The sequence below is a fragment of the Nyctibius grandis genome, chromosome 6 (genome assembly GCF_013368605.1).
Source record: "Nyctibius grandis isolate bNycGra1 chromosome 6, bNycGra1.pri, whole genome shotgun sequence".
NCBI classification, from domain to species: domain Eukaryota; kingdom Metazoa; phylum Chordata; class Aves; order Nyctibiiformes; family Nyctibiidae; genus Nyctibius; species Nyctibius grandis.
This window is the reverse complement of record NC_090663.1, coordinates 32,988,552-33,014,388: the sequence shown is the minus strand read 5'-3', so window position 1 is coordinate 33,014,388 and position 25,837 is coordinate 32,988,552. Positions and strand designations below refer to the sequence as shown.

At 41.9% G+C, this 25,837-nt stretch overlaps 1 protein-coding gene across 1 annotated transcript in view; it reads right to left on the bottom strand.

Moving 5' to 3' along the window:
* Positions 1-309: 309 nt before the first annotated feature.
* The window catches only part of PAICS (phosphoribosylaminoimidazole carboxylase and phosphoribosylaminoimidazolesuccinocarboxamide synthase), a 43,061-nt gene continuing 17,533 nt past the window's right edge, over positions 310-25,837 (bottom strand). The window contains exons 7-21 of the mRNA XM_068404150.1: positions 22,823-22,894; positions 21,710-22,111; positions 20,195-20,260; positions 18,928-19,118; positions 12,707-12,732; positions 10,490-11,311; positions 9,518-9,744; positions 9,015-9,212; positions 6,206-6,384; positions 5,321-5,500; positions 5,117-5,230; positions 3,671-3,754; positions 3,388-3,568; positions 2,241-2,399; positions 310-1,539 (exon numbers count right to left, since the gene is read on the bottom strand). Of these exons, the coding sequence (XP_068260251.1) occupies positions 1,373-1,539; positions 2,241-2,399; positions 3,388-3,568; positions 3,671-3,754; positions 5,117-5,230; positions 5,321-5,500; positions 6,206-6,384; positions 9,015-9,212; positions 9,518-9,744; positions 10,490-11,311; positions 12,707-12,732; positions 18,928-19,118; positions 20,195-20,260; positions 21,710-22,111; positions 22,823-22,894 (3,068 nt within the window). The 3' untranslated portion in view covers positions 310-1,372. The remainder of the gene's footprint in view (positions 1,540-2,240; positions 2,400-3,387; positions 3,569-3,670; positions 3,755-5,116; positions 5,231-5,320; positions 5,501-6,205; positions 6,385-9,014; positions 9,213-9,517; positions 9,745-10,489; positions 11,312-12,706; positions 12,733-18,927; positions 19,119-20,194; positions 20,261-21,709; positions 22,112-22,822; positions 22,895-25,837) is intronic.

Below are 25,837 nucleotides of genomic sequence, written 5' to 3'. Positions count from 1 at the left end.
TCCCTTCCTGTGAATGAGAAGGCCAGCAGCAGCATTTAATCCAGTTGCTCACACTAAGGGGTAAGCCTGACCTACCATACAATCAAAGCAGTACATGAGGAACAAAGCCACCAGCTTCCTGTAACAGTGAGACACTTAATCAAGTAGTAGAGTATCTTCCAGAAGACTGTCACCTAATAACATTCTATGGAGGTTTCAGTGCATACGCTTTTTAAAAGATCATTACCTAACTTCAGGACCTTAAGGTATGTACTACAGCTGATGGCTACTTTTTGAGTGTACTCATTCAATAAATCTCCACGAAGCAGCTTTGAATTCAACAGTTTATTTATAATTGTAAAAGCATAAATGTTACATTAGTAATTGCATATTTGTTAGAATCGTACCTATTTAGAAGACTGGTGTGTGCAAAGACAAGACAATCATGCTTAGATTTCCCCCCAGCAGTTTGTTGCTTTACTATTTATTCCTCCTTCAGTTCAGTAACATTTCCATAGAAAGAGAGTGAGGAAATATAGATATCTAATAGCTAGAGTTATTGACATGTACAAAGACAGTTTGACAACACCACAGAGGCCCTTTAGAACTGTTGAAGGTAGAGATCTGCCTAGTATTTAAGAGGGCAAAGACTGGACTAAGCAAGAGTTGCAGCAAACAGGCAACAAGCCTAGTTACAGTTCACTCAAACCATTCGTATGTATAGCTTGTTATGAACAAGAGAATTGGTATCAACTTTATCACATCATTCCAGAAGGTATCAATGGGGTATGTATACACACACATTAAAAAAAAAAAATACATGTATGTATATACATTTTTTAAATAAGGCAGGTATTTATTTCAGGCTCTTGAAACATTTTTCCAGCCCATTCTCCTATTAATACAGCATATGTTGCCATTTATTGCTAAAGAAAGCATACCATCATTGCAAGCAGAACAGCATCAGCACTGGCTTTAGTTAGCAGTCCAGTTGAGTTAATAAGGTTCAAGACATACATTATTACTATGGAAGAATATTACCGTTACAGAAATACAGAAGACTAATTGAATTCTATTTAGATCGCACTAAATCATTCTTCTGACATAGTCTGTAGTTAACAGTATACACTAAAAAGCAGAACAGCACCATTTTGGAGCAACAGAAAGAGATACCTAAAATACTACTTCCCCATCATTTACTAAGTTGTCATATTAAAAAGATAAACAAGGGAAGGATGAGGACACAACAGGCTTCATCTGCTGCTCCAACAATGCTTTCTTCTTTAAGAAAGGATGCAGGACTTTTGAGCTCATTCAAATGTAAATCCTAATATGAGTGAACATGCACGCCGTTATCTTTGCGTAACTAATAAACGTTACTTGTTAGTACGACTTACAAGGTGCACTCTCTAAGTTTTTTGTCAGCCTGCTTCAAGGAGATCCAGGTGTTTAACATGTTTGATCGTAGTTTGGCCCACACCAAATGGTTGTTTAACCCAAATATCTGGGCAGCAAACTGAGCAGCTCCTTCAGGTGACAGAGTAGTAGGACAGCCAAGACCTGCAGAGAAGAGTGTGCCACTTACTTACCAAAGCATATTTTATAGTCAAACAAAACACTGCCTCTGAAGAAGAATTTAAGACAATGCTTGTTTCAGCCTCCAGGAACCACAGTTCTAAAGCTACTGAAGTGTCATGTGTTCCATTACTTCTAACATGTCTGCTTCACGGCATTTTAAACCAAAAGCCAGCATAACAAATGACTCTCCTTACACAGAGGTAACAGACTTCTGGGCCTCCTAGTTGCCAAGCATCCATCCAAGTCACTAACGAAGTTAAAAATCATACAGGTAGCAATGCACTGAAGTAACAGTTAAGAGTTAAGCTCTTACCTATGCTGACTGTGGAGAAAGGTATTTTCTGATCTTTGATCATAAGGAAAATGCAGCTCTATAACTGAACAAAAGTCAATTATTTAAATCCCTATTAATACTAATTCCAATTCCAAACTGCAATGTTTACCAAGGATAAGCCAAGGTTTATATTTTTCTAAATATTATTCCTATGTAATGTTTGCTCTGTCTATTGGGCTTTTTGCCATCAAGAAGTCAAAGACTGTATGCAACATATTTCTAAAGACTTTGTTCAGTACTGATCCAGCTACTTTTCCAGTGTCTTGGCATCTGTTTGTGTATGTATGTATACTAGAACAACAAGTTAGAGCTAGGTCAGAACAAGAGCATAAGTTGAAGAGCATCTTACCGCTGGGTAGTCTGAGAGAAGACCACACATCCTGTGTACCCCAGTCAGCTGAGAGTGGAGGACAGTTGACAACGGGGTAAGCAGTGTTACCAGACATTACTGGCCCCAAACCATTGCTTCTGCCAGCTACTGCAACAAACACTGTTGGGATTCCATCTCCTGAGGGGAAGACATTCAGAAATAAGCAATCAACCTTGCTCTCTACCACTTGCTTTTGTGGGAACTTTATCTGAGTCCACAATTCTGTTCGCAGTTATTTTGTCAATTCCATTACATAGACACAAAATTCTAGTGCTAACTTCCCCCTTTACAGAAATATCTTCTAAATCTTGCAGCCTTAAATGCCAGCTACTGTTTACCACAACTGAAATTAGCATGTCTTACTCTGCCTCTGAGGGCAAGTCTCAGTATCAGAGGAATAGGTGCTGCTTAGCTTTGTAGAGAACATAGCCATTAAACCCTTTGCATCTTTAAGTGCGCCTCTCCTTAAATCTTAAGTAGTTCACCTCAAAATAAGTGTTTCTCAACTATGGTTACCACATCTGTAGTTTCACCAAGTAGAAAGTATACCCCACAAAAATAAATAGTTCTTATCTCTCCTCTGCTAGGCTATAAACACTTTTGAAGAGATGTCAAGTTTTCTTGGTAAAGATAAGAATTTAAATGAAGTATCTTTTTCTCATGGCATCTGAAATAATGAGCAAAAATATTTTCATGAAACAGGCAGGAAAACATGATGGGAGCAACATCTGCCTTGTAAATAACACATAAGAATATTCAGAGTCAGCTAGAGAAACTATCAGTCCTCCTCGTTTCAGAAGGGCCAGCATCACCAGCAAGATGCTGTAATAAGTGTATTAACATGACCAAGGTTGGGAAAAGTTGTTCTGGTACTGGGATAAAAGCAGATGTTAGACTTTGAGTAATGGAGGTTGTGGCTGGGCAGTAGGACAATACATGACTCTGTAATTGCTTAGTGCAGTCTATAACCTGTCATTATGTAATTAGCAAGTGTAGAACAGCATTGTAACAGCTTGGTGTTCTGTTTAACAAAAAATGGAAAAACCCCACACAAATCCTTACGTTGCCAAGTCATTCTTGAACATGATACTGTTTCAATTAAAATCAGTAGTTCTTTGGCATTTACCTTCATATTCTGCTTTGATCCTCAGGGTTTCATCTGGCCCTTTGTGAGCAGAGGTCACTCTTAACTCACAAGGAATTCCAAAGGTTGCACATGCCTTTTTTATTTTTTCACAGTGACTGAGGTCAGAAGGAGATCCCATCAACACCACAACTCTACCTTGGCTCTTTGTTTTCAGAAGCAACTAGGGAAAAGAGTGAAGGGGGCAAGGGAAAGAAAAGCAGTCAACAAGATTGAAAACATGCAGTTATCGAAGTCTAGATATGTTGTTCATAAGAAGAGATACCTCCACTCTTTCTGCAACCCATTCGAAGTTTCTCTTAACCATTTGCAGTGCTTCAGGAGTCACTTCTTTCAGGTCCCGGTAGGACTGAAAAAGAGGAAAAAAAAAATAAACACTGAAGTTAATGTACTTTGGGTACACAAAGCACTCATTTTGCTACCATAATTGATAAGAATACCCCAACTGAAACATTTATGCAGTTTCTAGCAATTCCACAGGAAGGACAACAGAGATTGGTACAGATACAGGAGAGAGTGGATATGGAAGCAAGAAAGAGCTAGTTAATGAAGAACCATCTCAGTAGCTGTACATAACTTTCTACATTACAATTCATGGCCATTTGCAACATGAAATGCTTTTAGCTACGAAGGTATCAAGGTTTTGGAAGCTTCCCGAAGGGTAAATTTAAGGAAAGACATACAAATTTTTAAAAATTGGACTTGTAACAACATGATTGCCTGCAGTTGCAGGCACTGCACTAGCCAACATAGGTTCCGCATGATGTTATCATCTACCTTATTTTAGGGAGATGAGCAAAAGCACTGTCAGAGCAATTCACTCAAGCATGCTACTACATAATTCAGGTAAAGTAAACAATAGAGCAGTTCTGCTTCCTAATTTAAAAGTAATACCTCTCCTCCCACACACACACTTTGAAGTCTTCCCCTGTGGCTTACAGCCACTTTCTCTCACAGGGTCACTGTTACTAGTCTCAGACTGTCACACAAGCTCCATGGCAGCAGCATTCCCAAACCAGTTCTTTCATAACTACTTATGTGGTAATTCAGAGATATTTGACAAGTGTAATTGCTACAAGTTCAAATATAGGACCAGTTTTATTTCAAACTTATGTCTGCAGCCCTCATATGTGGACACAGTCCACATAAGTCTGTGGACTTAACTAAGTAATTTTAGACATAACTAAGTCTGTTAGTAACACTTAGAGACAACTTAATATTGAATTCAAGTTTAACCAAAATAAATAATGAAGAAAAGGATCCTCCCTGCAGACCCCTCTCATGTTATCACCAGATCTCTACTAGTAGAGGATACCATTCTGAATAAACAGAGAAACTTGGAAGCAGACCTGGAAACTAAAGCTTCTATTCTTCCTACCGATTTGTTGTCCAACTATTTTATTATCTGCACAAGCAGTCAGAAATTCTTATTACCCCCAGAAGCTCCACTCTTCATTACAATAGCTCCAGTCAGTAGTGCTGTTGGGTATTCCTATTGAAGATACACAGGCAGAGGATTTTTTTCTACCATAAACCAGATAATAAACTATTTAATGAGAACAGGATTGGACATTAGGCACCCTACAAGCTACTCTGTAACAAGATAAGACTATCTAGAAAAAGCCACTCTGAAAGCAGATGTTTAACTGTAGGGTTTACTTTTTTCAGTCTCCTTCCTGAATGACTTGGAAGGTAAAGATTAAAACACTACCTGTTTGTCCTTCTGCTGGCTTCTGTCTCCTGATGGCCACAGTCTCCATGAATCGTTATCAATAACATCAGCAAGAACAATTTCTTTTGTCAGAATATTAACACCAAATTCAATCTAAAAAGACAATAAGAATCCTCTTTTAGGAACTATACAGTGATACATTTCCTGTCAGAACCAGGATCATGAGAAATCAGATTCTTATACCTTCAGGTCTACCAGAGTGCAGTTTTGGGGCTGCCATGATTTTTCCAGGATCTCAAAAATAGCTTGAGTAGAACGAGCCATAATATCCACTTCAGTCTGGCCAATAGTAAGCCCAGCAAAACAGAATTTTGCTTCAATTAGCTGCTCCTCAGACCACTGTGGATCATTATTAGCATCATCCTGTTAAGAAAACCAAAACATATACATAATGTAATTTAAGCTTGCTATAAGAGGAAAATAACCATTAGAAGATAATACTAGGTTTTGTTTGTTTGTTTTTAAAAAAAAAAAATACAGGCTTCAAACTAGTATTTTAGGATTAGCACTAAAAAAAGTGACAGTAACAATGAAAACACTTGCTGCAACACCTGAACCTCTCTAAAAGCACTTCAAGTTCGGACAGTGCCCCAAGAGTGACAGGGTACACTACAAACAACACTTTATGTCACAGTTCACAAGACACTTCTTTCAGCACGCATTCCCAAAGAAGTTCAGAATCCTAAGTGACTAGCTAGCTACTTACCCTCACCATGCAAGTACTGTTTAATTTCCTTAAATATATCAACACATCCGTTTGAACTGATGCGCTAGGCTTATGCCTAAAAAGTCCTTACACCTTATAAAGAAAACATTTTTCTATTTTATATACAGTTTGGCTCGTTATTCTTTGATGGCCCTGTAAGCCAGTATTACATTATATGCACTTTAGACAAAACAGCTGTTAGACAAGAGTGCAAGAAAACATTAGGATGGCAAAACTACCAATACTAAGAGGACTGGTCAGCCACTAGCACTACTTGCTTTATTTGTCAGCATTTTAAAGGAGATAATACAGAGTTCTAGCTCTGTTTAAGTTTGATTAACATCACAGGAAAGGAAACTTACCTTGTAAAACATCTCAATTTTGGGTGGGTAAAACTTATATCCTTCTTTGACACCAGGGTTTCTTTTGAGGAAGGAGCCAGTAGCAATTCTTCTGCACACCCATTCAATTGGGATCATTTCACAGTGAGCTGCTATGAATGCTGTGTCACTCTGTTTCCTGACAAAAGCTGTTTTGATTCCTAAATATAAAGATGGCAGCTTAGTTCCATTACTAGGCACACTCCACAGTTGAAAAAAAGTCACAAACACCTTTAAACAACTGAATCTTGTTATTCTCTAGACTTAAGGGACACACTGAATCTCCTCAGGGTATTTTAAGCCCACTCTGGCCTTGCAAAAGGCAATCAATGCAGTTATCTTCCACAAGTCATTAGTTTTGCCAGTTTTATCATACAACGCTCACTTGTAGCTCAGAACCTTATGCTCTGGTCAGAAATCCTATTCTTGCAAATAAATTTGTTCACAGAGCTATAAAAAAAAAAAAATCTATCCCTCACAATGGTTGTTTTTAAACAACAGCAGCAACCCAGTATCCAACCACGCTCTCTCGTGGAAGATCCATTATACATACAGCAGTAATTGGAGGCTTTCAAAGGAGTAAGGGAGTGTGGTAGTCTTTACTACTTTGTTCAATAAAGGAGGATGGGGCAGGCAAGAGAATGACTTAGTCCTCCCTTTCATTACAAACTAACATTTATTTAGGGCACTAGATCAGTGATGTGTTAGGCAAAAGACATAAGGACTCAGAAGCGCGTGCACACACATAAAATTGCTGCAGCAAGTCAACCCTCCTACATAATTCTAAGATGACCTCATACTAAACAGGGACAGCCAACACGTGCAGATAGGCACTCTAAGTGCAAAATGGCTCTTTTTCCATTTCATTCTTGAGGAAAGTCCCACCTTACTCCCCCCAGGGCAAGACAACTGCCAAGCCCAACTGGCAACTGCCAGAAACAGAAGACAATGGAGCTGCATCTAGTCAAACCAAGAAGTAGCTCCATTCCACTTCCAGAGCCATAAAGGAAGAATTAAAGTATTAAAATACAGTATTAACATTGACTCTTCAGATTTTGTTGCATTGCCCTCAAGGGCGGAATGATTCAATAATCAAATGCACATTAAGTTACTTCTAAATCCAGGTATTATGGCCCCTGCATGGTTTACTACTACATTTTTTGTCAGTGCAGATGCATGCTTTTGAAGGGCAGACGTTAGCTCTACTACAAAAGGGAGGGAAACTTTAACAGAACTCTGTAAATCATCACCTTTGAAAGAGGAGGTTAAAAAGAGTTGCGCAAAGCAAATAAACTACTTCTACGATAAAGCATTCACATTATCTGCAATTTCTGCCAGTCAAATAAGCAAACTGGAGAAGAGCCCTGAAAGTTCTTTTGTTGCTTTAAAATGCAGCTGCGCTCTACTCTGCGTATTTTTCCACAGCACCTGAAGTTACTGAGTAAAAGGCATTTAAGCATCTTTGAGAGGTCTACAGCATGGCTTCTTCACATTTAAAGTTTATATCTGTAGGATATTAAATATTTTGCTTGTTATCATTTAAGAATCAGGCAAAACATCTCATTAATTGTTCCTAAATGAAAACTGGTAGTTTTAATCAAATGCAAATATAATCAGAAAGACCTTGGAGGCTTCTTTGTACTGTACGCACAATAGGCTTCCCAAGCAAACCAGTGACTGAGGATTATACTGAATGACTTGATGTATCTTTGTCTCAGCCCACGTTTTAAGAAGTACGTGCACAGAAATATAGGTAGATACAACTCCACAGAAACCATCTTTCTCCTCCCCACATATGAAACATGCTAGAACTTTACTGTTTGACTGGCTGAGAACTATTACTACACCTTGTAACAGATAATACAACTTTGAGTAACTCAGCTGGTACTTGAAGCAATCTTTGTGTGAATGCTTCAAAGTGCACTGAGCACGCAGGTATAAGCAGTCTTAACCAAGTTTACTGGTGCCTGTATTACAGTACTGTTTGTAGACTCAAGTCAGAAACCCACCAGTGCAAATTCCTCCTTGCAACTTGCAAACTTCTCAAATACACTTCAAAATGCTTTCTCCAAGCAAAGATACTGGCTCCGTTTTTGCAAGTGTGATGCAAAACTTACTTGAGTGACTCAAGTTAGTTATGTACTCCATGAAAGCTCACTTCTAGCATCAGAAATATTCTCAGTCTTTTAAAAGTTAAGTTTCTGATACATTCAATACAGACCGACATATGCATTTGTGATATAGCCCTCATAAGTGTTTTAACTACAAAGTGTACAGGAACTTTACATCGATATAGCACACACAACTGAGAGTGGAAAAGAAAAACATATATAAAAAGATACCCTAATTTTATCTTTCAACATTCATACTCAAATTTCACACAGCTTAGACATAGTCTAGTAGTGCCACCAGCTAGCAGTGACTTCTACGCAGGCAGATGTAGTAACGCGAGATGTATCCAGGCCGGTGTTACAGGCAAGGGGGCGTGGGGGTAGGGAAGAACTGACAAACGTCAGGGGAGGACTGGGGTGTGTCCGAAGACGCAGGAGAAACTATTGCAGTGTTATCTGTGATCAGAAGATTACTTCAGATAGTCTCATGTGCCAAATGAGCAAGTCGCCCACCCAGCTCTGTAGTACCAGAGGGAAAAGTGTAACTAAAAACTAATAGAAAAGACACTCAAAAAACCCATCAGATCCTCAAGGCAGGATAAACCAACGTATAAAAACAATACTGTTTTGTACAAATATCTGTAATACGTAGGTGCGTATTCTGCCTTTGAAATACTTACCAGCTTCTTGAAGCAACTGAAACACACAGCTCGTTGTTGTATTGGAAATGGCAGCCTTCCCTTCCATTCGATCCTTCCTGGCTGCATTTCCCGCTGTTATTTGGTCTTTTGACTGCATGAGAACACATCCCGGGATGTCTGGCAGCTCGTACACTTCTTTCGTTTTACCTTCATTAACTTTTTTACCAAGTTTCAGGTCTAGATAAATTAAAAAAAAAAAAAAAACAGTTTTAGATTTAAAGAAATTTTTTTACTGCTGCATGTAAGCCCACCAAGTTCGCATACTTTATCAGCTGCGTGCAAAGCGAGACCCAGCAGGATCCCACGTTGCAGCCGGTGACCACGAAGAGCTCGCTAAGCCCCATGTACAGGGCCGTTCGCTCAGGCTTCCCCCCGAGCAGCAAGGGGGGAAAAAGCCATCGCTCAACTCTCCTGCCCACGGCGCCACGAGGGAGGCGGCAGCCAAGCAGCGCTGCGCTCCCGCGGCCGCGCTCCCCCCGCACGGCGACGGGGCTCCCCTCGCCGCCGGCGGTCGGGAGGTGCCGCCTGAGGCGGTGCCGACAGAAGCCGCCTCACTTTTACCGATTGTTTTCGCTTCGGGACAAACCCCAAGCTCAGAAAGTCGAACGGCGAGGGCGGGCAGCGGAAGCCGCCCGCAGCATTCTCCGCCCGGAGCGGGTGAGGCGCGAAGCTTCGGCTCGAAGCCGTCACCTGCCCCTCGCCGCCTCTCCTGCGCGACGGGGGGGCAGCCGTGACCCCCCACCGGCTGGGGCGCGGCCCCCCACAATAAAAATAAAAAAACTTCGCGGGGGAAAAAGTTCGCACCCAAGCACAGACACCCCGAGCCCAGCGGCCCCTCGGGAGCGCGGCGTCCCCCGGCCCACCCCCATGGCCGTTACCGGCTGAACGGCCGCGGCGCGCGGGCCGCCCCCTCGCGGCTTGTCCTGCCGGGGGCCGGCCGTTCCTGACGCGCGGGGCCATGGCTGCGGCTATGGCGGGGAGCGTGGAGCAGGCATCCTAGGGCACAGAGAGAGGCTCAGCACACGCCGCCGGGCGCCGCCGCCGGGGTAAGAAGGGGCCGGCGGAAGGGCCGGGCAGGCGGGGCAGCGGCGCCGCCCGCCAATCGCCGCCCAACGCGCCGGGGACGGCCCGCGCCCCTCTCCGCCCCGCCAAGCCCCCCGGGCGAACCCCGGCCGACCGCCCCCCCCCGCCCCCCCCCCCCGCAAACACGGCCCCGGCCCCCTTCCCGGCCAATGCCGGCGCCGCGCCGCGCCCAGCCCCCGACTCCCCGCGCCCCCCACCCCACGGGCAAACATCCCCCTCGGCCCGTTGCGCCTCGCGGGGGCAGCGGGTCCGGGGTCGCGGGCCTGGCTGGTAGCGGGGGAGGGGGCGGGGAGGGGACGGGCGAGGCGGCGGTGTGGGGGCCGGGGGCGCCCCCCCGTATGTAAATGAGGGAGGCCGCACCGGCAGGCTACCGGCGGCCCCGCGCTGCGCGCTGTTGGCTGCGCGCGGCGACGGCAGAAGCGCGCGGGAGCCGCCACAGCGGGGCCGGGGGCCGGGGGCCGCGCCGCCACGTGCCGGCCGCGCCATGGAGCTGGAGGAGCTGGGCATCCGCGAGGAGTGCGGCGTGTTCGGCTGCATCGCCTCCGGCGTGTGGCCCACCGAGCTGGACGTGCCCCATGTGATCACGCTGGGGCTGGTGGGGCTGCAGCACAGGTAAGGGGGCGGCGGGCACGGCGGTCGGGATCGGGCTGGACGGGGCCACCCTCCGAAACCGGCGTCTCCGTGGCGGGCCGGGCTGCGGCGGCTGCCCCGGGGGTGGTCGGGGCCCCGCGCCGGCACGTGCAGCCGGGAGGGTCCCGAGGGCTGGGAGGCGAGCGTCCCGTACCTTCCTCCCGCTCCGCGCCGGCGGGGAGCCCCGGCAGCATCCCGGTGGCGAGGCGCAAGGAACGCCCCGCCGCCTCCCGCCCTCCCGGGCCGGCCCCGCCGAAGGAGCAATTCTCGGACGGGCTTTGGACCTCGGCTGCATCTCACTGCAGCCGCATCCGCCGCCGCTGCCCGGCGTGCGCCCGTCCCGCGCTGCCCGGGAGCCGCCGTGCGCGGTGCCCGCGGCGTGGCCACGCAACCGGGCGGCGGGGATGCGCCCCACTGATCGGCTGCTGCCCCCGCCGCCCCGTCCCGGGCACCAGTCACGCCGCGGCGGTGTCACCCGGGCGCTGACCTCCGGCGAGGCCCAGCCGTCATCCTCAGCGTTACTCGAGATGCTTATGTTAAAGTGTAATTCACACAAACCGAGACTACCGGAACGGAGTGGTTCTTAAGCGTTGTTAGGGTCCTACAAGCCGTAGTGGTTTAGAGTCATCACCATGATGTAACAAAACTACCTGACATGTCAATGGCGATGTAAAACAGACTGGATTCACTGTGATCCATGTGGACGCAGAGCTGCAAAATGAAGTTTGGGTTCTGCTTCCGTTTGGTGTTCAAAGTAATAGTGTTACACACGGATGTATACTCATCATTTTTTCAGTGGTGCCAGAAAGGTATATCCTCCTTGGGGGAACACATGCACAAGCCAAAACATGCACGTGCAAGTTCTGTAGTGCCTGCTAGGCTGCTTTAGTACAACACCTATATACTGTGCTTAACTTTTTGCAGAAAGTAGGGTAAATAATCACGTTCCTGACAGTCTGGGGGAGGGGGTGGGCTTCTCTAAGTACACGTGCACTGAATAGATAAAATGATACGTTCTTTGTATTTTTGGGGTCACAGACATGTAAAGTTGCTCTGAAATTGTTTTGCACCAACAACAGAAAATTGTTTACATTGAGATTTTCTGTGTTTATTACAGCTGAATTTCATATACTTTTACTGGTAAAATGCTGCATCCCTACATGACTCTCATATATTAATAATTTTCTTTGGGTTGCAGGTGTATAATTCATAAACTGTATATATTGGCCAGTGTCCATCAAAAGCGTTTTTATTGGGAGCGATAGAGCTGCAGAAGCCAAGGAACAAAGCCATGTAATCAAGGCTCATTTTAGGTTACACCATTTTTCTGTGAAGAGGCTAGGAAAAAAATCTTACCTCATTTCTGCTCACACAGTTACACTGGTGGACCTGGAATTTCTTAGGGAAATATAATGATTGATGTATTTTCATTACTTTGCAGCTTATTATCTCAATTTTCATTGCAACCTTATTTCATGATTTTTCAATACACATTTTTTTCTTCTTTTTTTTCTGATGGGCACTTGACAAATATATTTGATTTCAGTGAGCTCTTTAATATCAAATATCTCCTGTGGAGAACACAACTGTAGACAGTTGTGATTGAATGTTGTGATTGAAACTGTAAGCAATTCACAAGTTCTACAGGAAGATACACACCTAAAGGCACACATGCACTACCCCTGGTTCTCATCTTCTAACTTAATAATTGTCAAAATTTTTAAGGGATGCTTTCTTAGAGACATAAATATTACTGCATCTGTAAAGTGTAACAGTCTGTTCAGTTAGGTATGGCTTTGCAAGCACTCAATAAAATTCTATTAAACAGCTGAGATGTTAATGTCCCTATTTTCTTCTTCAATGTTTCTCTCTAACCTCTTCGCATTTTTGCCACTGTGAGGTGCAGAAGAGGGAGCATCCCTATCAGGAAGTTATAGGATAACAGCTATTTTTCTTACTGCTTTTTGGAACGTCTCTTGAAAACCTGAATTAAGATTTAGCATTAACTGTATCAGTAAATTTCATTAGGCCCGTTCTTTGAAACTTAAAAACTAAGAAGTGTCTCTTAACTGTTTTCCTTTAAAAATAAGTAAATACGAAAGGTATGGTAAATATTAATGGGCAGTCCCAATCAGGCCTAAACAACTAGCAGAAATTTGATTGGCCACTAGAAAATACAGTCCTTAGATCTCACCTTCAAATCACAGAATCACAGAATCAACCAGGTTGGAAGAGACCTCTGGGATCATCGAGTCCAACCGTTGCCCTGACACCACCCTGTCAACTAGACCATGGCACTAAGTGCCATGTCCAGTCTTTTCTTAAACACATCCAGAGATGGTGACTTCCACCACCTCCCTGGGCAGCCCATTCCAATGTCTAATAACCCTTTCTGTAAAGAAATTCTTCCTGATGTCCAACCTGAACCTCCCCTGGCGAAGCCTGAGGCTGTGCCCTCTTGTCCTATCGCTAGTTGCCCGGGAGAAGAGGCCAACTCCCACTTCACTACAACCTCCCTTCAGGTAGTTGTAGACTGCAATAAGGTCACCCTCTGAGCCTCCTCTTCTCCAGGCTAAACAACCCCAGCTCCCTCAGCCGTTCCTCGTAGGTCAGACCCTCCAGACCCTTCACCAGCTTGGTCGCCCTCCTCTGGACTCGCTCCAACACCTCAACATCTTTCTTGAAGTGCGGGGCCCAGAACTGGACACAGTACTCAAGATGCGGCCTCACCAGTGCCGAGTACAGAGGGACGATCACTTCCCTAGACCGGCTGGCTACACTATTCCTAATAGAGGCCAGGATGCCATTGGCCTTCTTGGCCACCTGGGCACACTGCTGGCTCATGTTAGCCGGCTGTCGATCAGCACCCCCAGGTCTCTTTCCACCGGGCCGCTTTCTAACCACTCTTCCCCCAGCCTGTAGCGCTGCATGGGGTTGTTGTGGCCGAAGTGTAAGACCTGGCACTTGTTCTTGTTGAACCTCATGCTGTTGGTCTCGGCCCATCTACTAATTTATCTATCTAAATTAATAAGGATGTTTAGGTAATGACTACTAGCCTTAGATACTCATAGGCATGTTCTTTTATATGCAAATTAGTCCTGTGCAATAAATCAAATTACAGAATTTGGCCCTTAATTCATCTTAGATTTTAAAAATCAGAATATTCAAGCATGGTGTTGTATCAAACTGCATTTTTGAGATGACTGATCCACAAAGAAGACGCAGCTGTTGGGGACATGTTATAATTAATCTTTGAAACCTTATCTGTATACGTAAAGATCCAGAGTATTTGTTACATGCCACAAAAACATGCAGCATAAATTCTTTGTGCTTTATGTTCTGATATAGCTGGTTGCAGCAATGGCCTAAAATGAGTTGATAGTTTGTATTACAGTGTTAAAAAGATATTACGGCACTGGAGAGATTCACTTCAGTGAGGATGTTTGTAACTGAAAACTTGAAACTCCGTACACTGGATCAAGCCACCAAAATATTTAAGCATGTATTCAATGGCATGTGTTTGAGTGGTGCTCATTGTTTCGCTGAAACTATTCTGCATGAAAAATTGGTGTGTATTTGCAAACAAGGTTTTGGAGCAGGCGCACAAGTAGGTACATCGTGAAAGATAAAAGATAGATTGGAATTTCACGATCTTGACATAAGCAACAACTTTGAATGTGTTTTTTTTTAATAAATTAAAAAGCACCTGCTTGATCGTTGAGGCTTAAATTCCCACTCCTTTGTAGCAGAAATTAGAAAATTGATTTTTATTGTGTTTTGCTTTATAATGGTGACTGTGAATTAAAATGAAACCAGTATATCCCTACTCACAGACTAATCAAGGCCTTCCATACACTCAGAACATTGTACCAATTTAACTTGAGACAACTTTAAAGTGATTTTCATCTGGTTTTAACACATTTTACAGCTATGTTAGTAGTGAATTCTCATTATGTTTGAAACTTTAAAGCTGCTAAAGCTAATGCTGTTACTCTGGCATCAACATTAACAAGGCTTAAAAGTGGATGTTCTACATCATCTTTACAATTTGTAAGCCAGGGAACAAAGTCACTGCAAAAGCCACTGACAGCATGCCAAAATAAAGTCAGAGGATATTGGTAAGGAGAGGACTTTCTTGGGGCTGTTGAGGGAGGGAGGAGGAGTACTTTGAGTTACAAATCTATTAAACGTCATTTGAGTCCTTGACCAGGACAAATTTGCAAAGTTAATCTTGGAACAAGTGTAATTTCTGTTAACTTTTTGCAAAATTCCCTGGAAAATATTTTTGGCAGTAATACTGTGTACTCAAACCTGAGTGTATCCAGCTTTGTACTGATTTTTAGAAAAGGTCTTTAAAAGGCCTCTTCTGTGCAGATGGAAGTCCTGTTAGGTCAGGGAATGCTCCTTGTCCCAACTCAGCTGGGTCTATGTATGGAATTTGTTATAAGAATCAAAGTAAATGGAGGGCAGAGGCTTGGCCAGCATGCTTTTTTTGATAGCTTCCCTGTTACTGTCCCCTATTAAAACCCACAAAACAGAACACAAACAATCACCAATCTAAGTTAAGAATTTTTACTTCTCTTTCAATCTAGTAAAATTCCTGGTTCCTTCCCATTAGCCATCCTTCCAAACTTCTACACTCAATATACCATAATGAAAGTGTTTACCTACATTTTATGTACAACCTCTGGGTTGCAACATAGATGTTTAAAAAGGCTATTTAGCAAGCTATTGGTATCCTGTGAATCTTTCAAACAAAAAGTGTGAAATTGCAATAGTATTTGGATGGGAATTTTCTGAGGAACATGGATATGCTACAGGTAATGATCCTGATATTTTGGTATGTAACATATTTACCTCTTCATTTCATCTTAAGAACCCATTATGGGTTCAGCAGATCCCCCATCCCCAGATGCAAGAACTGCAGCGTTAAATGTTTTAATTGTCTAAATGCCAAATTTTGTAATTAACCATATTTCTATGTAAACTCCCTATGCAGTACACTGGGTAAGATGTTTGCGTAGCTAGTGATTGAGTCTGTGTGCTGTTTTACCAGAACATTCATGCTGTATGTGCTGGTAAAACATTCCTCAGTACTTTCAGAGACACTTACTGAATGGGGAAGTAGTAACACTTTATCGTTCAGTTCTATCTTGGTTTACATACATAGGCCATTCTGTGCTGCTAGGTGCTGACAGCTCAGTTTAATTATATGCCACAAAGCTTACTCCTGCAGGAAGAGAGGAGGAGTGAGACCTTTTTGCTGTGGTGAGCTGTTATATCTGCTCGGTTGTTTTACAGAACTTCCTGCAGGGCTCAGGCTCCTGCATGCTCGTTCTCCGAAAGTGAAGATAAGCCAGATTTCCATTCTAACCAAGTTCAAATCTCTTAGACATACATGTCACAAAATGCAGTTCGGCCTCAGCTCTTATCTCTGGATGTGGAGTAACCGACTGGAATGAGATAACGTAAGAAGGAGTGGAAAAAGCAGGAGGGAAGTGGTGCCAAAATGTATATACAAGAGGACGTTGCAGAGACACCCATTATGTTTATTGTGGCCAACAGACTTTCCATTACATTAACCTAGCCATAGAGTTGGGGTAAGACTGTTTGTTTTTCCTCACATTGACTGTAGTTGTCATCCATGTAGGCGTGATGGGGCTCTCCAGTAATTTTCACAGGATTGCTCTGTTGGCTTGTCTGCCTTAAATTTGAGCCTAATGCATGGAGGGAGGGTTGTACACAGCATGGGAGGTTGATGCTGGGTAGTTCAGTTCAAATAAACTGACCCGGCTGCTCTTTCTGCTGTGTCTTACACTACTTTCTTCGAACTTAAAAAAAAAGCAGGGTTGTTTGGAGGGGCTTTTTATTAGGTTAGTTTTAATTTAAATCAGTTCTGTCAGTTGGTTAACCACTCGCGTGAGTGCTTGTGCCAATGCAAAGGAGACCTTGCTGCAGGAGAAGGAACAAGGGGGAGTCTTTTAAGCCAACAGTGATGCTGATAGTGCTTGTGGATCCACTGACAATGAAAGCATTTCTGCTCCCTGAAGCTCATTCTCCATGCATTTGGCCCAAATATAATTTGGTCTACCAGGAAATAATCTAAATGGGGCATTCTGAGGACTTTCCAGGGTAACAGCTCTATCAAAGATGTGTAAAGTGACCCATTCATCTCAGTGAATGAGTGTGCTTTAGAGAAGAATGGAACTTTTTAATATAGGTCAGAATGGTGATTGCTCTATTTATCTGCCACACCTCAAAAATTTCAGTATTGTCATTTGCAAACTGGGGAGGAGACAGATTTGCCCTCCCAGTAATCTGAATGGCCCCCTGGTAATAGTGCAGATATTTGAGGAGGGAGAAGAGCAAAGATCTCTTTTTTATAGGATTACTGCTCTTGCCATCATTACTTGGTGTTGGTTTTGATTTTTAGGCTGGATCATTTTCACGATGTAATTTATATTAAGATTCCCAGGAGCAGTTACATGGAAACAACTTGGTCTGGCCTTTCTGCTGAAAAGGAACCATGTTGTGGATCTATGTTTAAGCAGACCTCTCTCCTCCCAAGCCCTTTCAATCCTACGGTAGTGCTCTCACACATAACCATTTAGCATGTGTCAGATAATGGCCCAAATTCCATTTAACTTGCCCATAAGTGTTCCTGGACTAAATCTTGTGTGGCTGTAATAAACGTAAAGCTGTGGATATAAAAATACACTGAAAGGATGAGTTGGATCAACTAGGGCTATTTTTGAGGGGGCTTTCTTTGAGAAATCCTTCACTCTACCGACATTCTATTTAGCCCTTTGTCACTACCCCGGGAGATGCTGTCAAAAGGAGACAGACCATATCTCTAGGCAACCAGAATTCTAAATGTGCAACATTCATGTTATTTCGTCTCTAAGCAAAAAGTTATATGGAATCATAACTACTACTGCAGTGAAGAAAGGTTGTCTTGATGCCGCTTTGATTTATGTATCTCGGGATCCTGCATATTCAAGTAAACTAATTGTTATCTGTATAAATGAGAGTAGCACATAAATATTAGATGATGCCAAATGCCCCATACACTTGACATCTCTTACCATCTTTGACCGAAAATAAATGTGAACAGCAGCAAAGGAGATAGCTTTCTGAAAAAAACAGTTAGAAAAAGCAAGCTATACTTTGCAGCCACAAAGCAGAATAGAAGTGGAATCCCACACAAAGGGAAGTCCACCTTCTTTGGATATTTGTTTGTCAGGTAAATACTGCTCTCCAGAAAGTTTTCTGAGAAAAAAACCTTTTACTTGGAAAGACACTTGTGTTCTTTTTTTTCCTGTCATTTCTTGCTTCATGTCTACCCTCTAGTGTTGATATGAACAGTTTCCAAGCAGAGAGCAAGTGTGCTCTGCAGTTCTCTGCTCTGACCTGCTAAGAATTTAGACAGTCCTTTGCCTCAGTGCTTTCGTGCAGTTCTCACCTAACAACAGCATTTAAAAACAGATATATAGTTATTGAAAGATCTGCTTATTTTAATGAATAAAATAAGGTGTTTTTTTTTTTCTGGAAGAAGACAAAAGGTTTTTGGGGGACATTGTACTGAGTGACAGCAAAGTTTTGGAAAGATTGGGATCCTTGTCCATCACTCAGAATTTGAAGTGCAGATGGTCCCCCACCCCAGCATAGGCAGGTGACGAAGCTAGGAGGAGGGTAAATGCTGATAAGGGAATTACGTGGTGTGTTTTCCCCACCAGCCTTGCCTAAACAAAAAGAAGTTCTCTTACAGCTTCAATTGATTGGTTAATTGCAGAGGACTAACTTGCTAGGAAGGTCATAGAGATGGTAATTGGAAATGATGCGATGAAATTTTAACTGTACGTGGTTTTTTTGATCAGTCAACGTGTTATTTTCTTTCAATTAAGCCTGTTAATTTGGCATGCAAGTGAGCCAAAGCATGTAGGCAGAGGTTATATCTTTTATTAGACTAACTCACATCACTGCTAAAAGCTCATAGTTAAGGATTATGATGGGAACTCATACCTTGTTTTAGTTTAAATGACTGAAGCTGAATATATGAAAGGGGAGCAAGCATGTACTCATGTGGGTGACCTACACTCATAAATAAGTCTATTTAATTTCTTACTATCTGAGAGAATCTCTTTGCATGCTAATTTTGTAGAAAGTTCATTAAACCAACCTGTTGTATGGCTGATGGATCAGCATACAGCGGTGTTCTGTTGAGGTCTTGCATTTCTTCCTGCTTACAAAGCCTTTCTAACAGTAGCTTTTTGCCTTCTGTTACTGTGTGCACACTTTCCGTTAATAGTTTTTGGAAGTGGAGTATGGTATTCTCAGAAGCACTTTTCTTAAGTGGAACAAGTGACACCTCTGTGGACAAAAGCAAAGTTGGTAGTTAGAGCGCACAAGTCAATGAACTGCTGACACTGAAGTTTAGCACATGCTGGATTTTCCTAATTCTGTCCTTCTGTTGTGCTCTTTTGGCAGGCGTTGCCTGGTGTTGTGTAAGGGGTCATTGTATAACAGCAAGTAAGAATGAAGCAGACCTTGTAAAAATCACTTATATATGAAACTGTCAGCTTTGCCCAGCTATTGCCTTCTGCAAGATGTACTTATCTAATAGGCAATAAATGAAAGTATATTTAATCACATAGAGTTAGTCCTGTTACTGCAGTTTGTGATGGTGAACTGAGCAGGTTGAATTCAGAAATGTTGTGGTGTTCAGATCTGTTGTGTTCATCTGTCTGTAAACAAGACATCATTTTAGTATTAAAAATAGGGGCAAGCTTCCTAAAAACTAAGTTTGTCATCCCTCATCACTGCACTTTTTGATATTTAGGGCCTGACAATTCTTCCAGGAAGAAAAATAAGCTCCTGACCTTTGTTATATGGGATTGCATTCTGCATATTTCTATCCATTCCTTCATTTTTCTCTCTCAGTGATTCTATACCATATCTTCTCTTTGGAATCGCTATCCTAACCTGTTTTCTCTTGTACAACATGTTAGACATTACATGTTAGACATTATATGTCTAAACATGTAATTTCCTCTCTTGTTTACTGACACATAGTATATGAGGAAACCACAACCATGACTGTGATATTGTCCCTATTTTCCTCTGAGCAACACAGGTAATTACGACATCTTCTTTTTAAAATCTTTTTATCTGTTCCTTGCACTTGATTCTTGTAAAGCAAAGTATTTCTTGATGTTTACCTCATTTATACCAGGGATGAGGACTGAAATAAAGAAACTGCGGTTTTCCTTAGGCCCTCATTTTTATAAGGACTCTTCTTTTGCAGCTTGTTTAGGGTGAGAGAAGAATGTTGGTTTGGAGCTTGGTGTTCTAGGATTTTTTTTTAACTGTTTGAGTACTGGAAACTAGAATGTCACATCCAATTTAACAACAGTGTATAGATGCTTTAAAAAGTATGGGGCTCTTACCATCACTCCATGTTTTCCTCTTGATACCCAAGGACCCTGTGTTTGCTGTAACATCTCCCACTGAAACTTAGAAGAGAAAAGCAAGGTGACTAAGTATTTTGCAGAGATTCTCAAAGCACAGTCAGTCACACACCAAAAAGCTTTATACTACAAAAGGCAAATGCATTGGGACAAGTGACCTGGAGCAATAACAATCTTCTAGAAAAGTTAGGTGCTGAGTTAGCACACAAAATCAGGGTGGAGACACATTTATTTAGCAGATGCCTCGAACAGCTTAATAACTAAAGCTTCTTTTCTGAAAGATTATTGCTTTACTGACTCCTGCATCAGCATTCACAGCACAGATTACACAGTCCTTTTCCAGCATGCTAAAATGTAAAACAGCCAGCTTGGCTCAAATATTCTTGGTGTTGACAAATTCCATTCACGGAGAGCAGAAATGAGCAGTAATATCTTCAGTTTCTGGATTTGGAAGAAAATGTCTGTCTTAAGAATGTGATCGAGCACAAAATGAGGCAGGTGAGAAGCAGTGGTGTCATTCCATGGCTGTGTGGATGTAATTCCAGCCTCAACTAATGGCACTACCGTACAGCGCCCTTGGACACCGCACTGGGGCTCTGATTCATGACTGAGGACAGCTGGCTTAAGGATGGCTCCAGCGGTTTCTGCTCAAGCTGTCCATCTGGCCTCTGCTGCAGAAACAGTTCAAGTCCTCAACTAACATTTGTGACATTGCAAATTATTATCTAACATATTGAGAAAAATCAGAATTAGTTCTGGTTTACCATAACTCACTGAGCTCTAAGCTGCAGTGGTTAAGTTGCTTCTACAAGAGCATCTGATCTGCCTGGAGCAGGGGCAGGTGCCCCTGAGAGCTGGAGCAGTTGGCCAGACATGAGAACCCTTACAGCAGACACAAGGTTAGCTATGTGATTCGTAGATCAGAGATCTTTTGATACTAAAATAGAAGCAAACTCTATTTAGAAAACTGATTCTGCTTTAGCAAAATTAATATAATAATCACAAGTGCTCACATAAACATCACTGCCCTGGATTTTTTTCTCTTGACTGTGGTGTGAATTAAATTAATGAAGTTTGCTTTTTTCGAGTCCTTGCACTTGGCTTGATTGTTACAGATTTCTGCAATCCTAAATGGTGTGAGCTTGCAGCTCTCTGTCCGTAAGACTTTACATGGCTGCTAGATCACCTCTAAAATCTGCCACGTTTTCTAGCACCATTTCACTGTATCTCACTTAAGCTTCCAGAAGCACAAAGATTCTCTAATAACATTGAACGCTTCAGGTGCTTTAACTTTTTGTTAATGTTCTCACTTCTAAACTCCTCCAGAGACCATTTCCATTCACTGAGTATTACCTGCATGACCATGCAGATACAGGTTCTTCAGTTATTTCCCCTCCCCATTCTGGCCACATATTTCACCCCTACAGCATGGGTCAACAGGCAGCTTTAAGTTTCACTTTAAGTGCTTTATCTCATCACTGAGGTTTTTAGTACCTGATAGGAGACTTGAACTTTCACATCCCCAGCTCGAGGGACCCAGAGGCTGTCTTCTTAAGATACAGTCAACTTCATCGTAAAATCTCATTTTTCTCCTGGGATTACCAAGATGCTCATTTTCCTTCTGCAGTGCACGGTATTCGTATTTTAGGTTCTTGTACTTTGTGCGACATTGTTTCCAGTCTCTGTCTATACCACGTTTCATTAACCTTCTGGCAATTTCCTCAAATATTTCTTTATTTCTTGTGGCCCCTTCAAGCATTTGTTGTATCTTTTCATCTGACCATATGTTTATCAGAGCTCTGACTTCATTATCACTCCAGTGTTTTCCTGCTCCAGTATCATTAACTGTAATAACTTTAAAGTGATTTTGTGCTGCTTCCAAGGGAATGTGATTGTCTGAAAATATAAATGAAACAAAAACTGAGTATTGCTGAATATACATACATTAAAGTGTAATTGTAGCTAATGATTTGGTAACAAGCTGAAGGATTAATTAATGTTTATAATAATCTCTTACGAAAATCTTTTAACTTTACAATGTTAATATGCATACATGATTATATTTCTCTTAAGTATGCAAAATATGTAGCAAGTGAAATCTCTTGTTTCTCCAAAGCATCTAAAATTTCACATTTTGTCAGTGTAATTTTGTTGCTGTTGTTGTCAAATTAAAGACAGATGTATCCAAGTGCTACATGCAGGAAAGAAATAGGCCTTAAGCTTTAAAGCAACAAGATATCAGCATTGATAAGAAAATGGCTTTCCCATATGGTTTTAAATTAGAATGGCAAGGCAAAATATCATGCAAATAAAAATAGTACTGGGGATTCAATAGAAGAAAAAAATCTTATCTACATATTCAGAAGTAGGCAGATGCTGCTCATCAGATAAGTATAGAATGCAAAGCTGAACTACAGTGTTAATGCAAGTTTTGCTCATGACAGGGAATAGAGCTATTAATTTTTTAGCTTAGTGATAAAGCTAGACTGGAGTCAGAAGTGGAAAAGTAGAGCTGTGTTTACAGTAGAGATCTGGTTGCTCCAGCTTTGGTACTGAAATTACAATGCGATTTTGTTTCAGAATAAATGCATGGAAATTAATACTCACCTGTCCCAACCATCCGTTTTGCTACTGGCGTACAGGATCGGTCTTCTGAGGTAGTGCTTGTAGAATCATCATCTATAGAAACACAGAGTTTTAAATAAAATAGGCTTGGACTTAGACAAATAAATTGCTAATATTATTGTCATCCGCTGCAGGTAACACCTATCTTCAATTAAAAATGTTGTAACCCATTAGTCTAACCCATTAGTTATAACAAGTTTTCTGCCACATGCCTTCCTAAATCGTATTATTTATTGGCATTTCTCATAAACCCTATCTTTCTTTCTGCCCCCACATTCCCCAAAAGGTAGCTTGTGGTGGGACAGAGCTTGCCACGCAGCTTTAAAATACTTGATTAAACACGTAGGACTATGTGGATGGTTTGTATCTCACATAGAAGTCGATGTGCCTAACATGTTTATAGACATTGATTAGCACAGTTGTGCCTTCCAGTTTTTTTCCTAGGCGACGTGGGTAGGGCAGGCTTGGCGAGGCTTTGGTGCCATTTGTAAGGGCACGCATGTGCGGGTTCACTCACGCCTAACAGGGCTTGGACTGTAGCCTTTCCCTTCGTACTGTCATGAAATGAGCAGGGACTTGGGACCTAGAAGACCAGTGTCCCCCTCTCAAGTTTGGAAGCTGTGCACGTGACTCGGATGCGATGAGGAGGAGCAAGAGGCAAATGCAGTGTGGTTTTGCATAAGCTGCATTTCATACTGCTGATGGGGCTTTTCTCAGATCTTTGTGAGTTTTCCTGGTACAGCAGAAAGAAACTGAAAAGAGACCTTTGCTCCTTATTCCTACTTGTTCGCCTCTATTCAGGACTCCTTTTCACCACAAAAAAGAAGGTGGTTTAGAGTGCATTTTTGTAAGCTACCATGGTGGGTTTCAAAGCTGGGCTTTGAGGCATGCCTTTCCCTGATTCCAGGAGGGAGGGAAGGAAGGGATGTTAGGTTTTGTGGGGAAGATTGCATACTTTTGCCTTCCTGTAGGAGACAGCATGTTTGTTTACTTTTGGGTGAAAGGCTAGTCTCTGATACAGAGCTTTTTTGATGGAGATAACATAAGCAGAAGAAAAATTGGAAAACAAACAATTCATTAATGCTTTTGTGGAAATTTTTAGCCTCAGCTTAAATTGCACTTCCTATATGTAGGGATGTCTCTATCCAAAACCATTGTATGTGGCTTAAATGACAAAACAGGGAAGACAGAAAACCTATTTTTTATTCTACCAGCATCTGAGTTCTCTTCAAAATTCCGTCACTAACAGGATAGAAACATCATTATATTATTTTTTCTGCATGTCTACCTGTTTTTTTTTTCCTCTGCAGAGCTGAGGCTATGATAGCTTTGCACTCTGTCACAGCATAAAAAGTATTCCCTTCAGAAGTAAAATTCAGGAGCCCTCTGAATTCTTGAAATCATCTATGGACATCAAAACCCAGCTCCACTGATGCTGGACTCATTTCCTCATGCTTGGACTTCTCTGAGGCTGAAAGTTCACTTTTGTGTGGAATTACTTTTTGGGTTGGGAGGGAGAGAAAGATTAGTTCTCATTGTTTTGGAAGGGGATGTCATAGACTGATTATCTTCAACATAGTTTTCAGTAAAGGGTAGAAGTAAATATTCCTTATATGTTTTGAAAGACTGAGTGCATGGTTTAGACTCTGTTAGAAATCAGAGATTGCTGGTAAATAAGCAGTGGTTCATTTGATGTGCTTTCTATAATGGTACTTGCTAACATATGCACAGAGTAGTACTTGGAATTCATATTTGCTTTATAACTTGCTTTCTCTTAAGTGATTTGCCAAATACTTGTTTTCATAAGCCATATGCAGGAGTAAGTTTTATACCTATGGAAAACTTAGAATCAGAAATTATACTCTCATAAGCATGTGTGTGTGATTTACTTGGGGTACTAGAAAAAATGGTTTTTCATAAATAGGCTACCCCATAACTCTTAAGAAAATGCTTCCATCTTCCTTAAATACTTGCAGCTATTGGAAATAAAACCTGGGGCCAAAATGGAGCAGTAGATTTACTCCTGAGCTCTTGAGTGATTTTTTTTTAAAAAAACACCCTATTATCAAAAAAGCCCATGGCTTTCATTTCTGTGCTCATTCTCTCAACCATGCTGGCTCTCTAATCTCTTTCTGCCTTCGGCAATGGCACTTGTGTGCTGCTGACTTGCATGATTACTATCCTCAATTGGATATTACATGACAGGAACAGGCAGTCAGTTGATTGGCATGAGATTTTATTCTGTGTCATTGTGTATGAACTCTTCTCTTTGCATTAGTGTGACCTTGCTATGTCTCTGAACTCTCAGGGACACAGCTTTACTTTATCCTCAATGTAACTTGTGTTTCTATGTGTCACTGCTGTAATGGCATTGCTCTGATGTTGTCTTCAGTGTCATAGTCCTTACAGTTGTCTTTCACAATCAAGATCAGCCTATGCAAACAGTTGTAAAAGCTGTGTTGGACAGGGTGTCTCAACACCCAAACTCCAGATAACATAATTGTGTAGAAGGAAGCCCTTGCCCGGATCACAGAAATACTGATGCATACAACAGAAATATTCTTATGGTAGAAACTTTCAGTGTGAAAGGGCAAAGAACTGTTGTTCACAGAATCATTATAATAGATTTTTTAATTCTTTCTGTTAACTTCTGGGTGTAAACAGAACTACCGTAAAGTGTATTTTTGATCCAGGATGTCAGGTCAATAGATTTCAATGTCATCGTTATTTGCTCTGATGCCTTTTTTTTCATGACCTTCCATAATTTCTACGCTCATTATTCCAGAAGATGAATAACTCTCCTGTATTCTAATGTTAAATTGTAATGTTTTTAATAAAACAAATCTTCTCCTGAATACTTGTCATTGAATGTATGACTTCTACATATTGCTGAGGCTCTGATTTCAGTTTTACTTGTAAAATAATTCAGAATATTTATGGCAATTGTTTGTTAGTGAATAGTCTGAAATTAAATGCACTGTCATGAAGTAGTTTGAA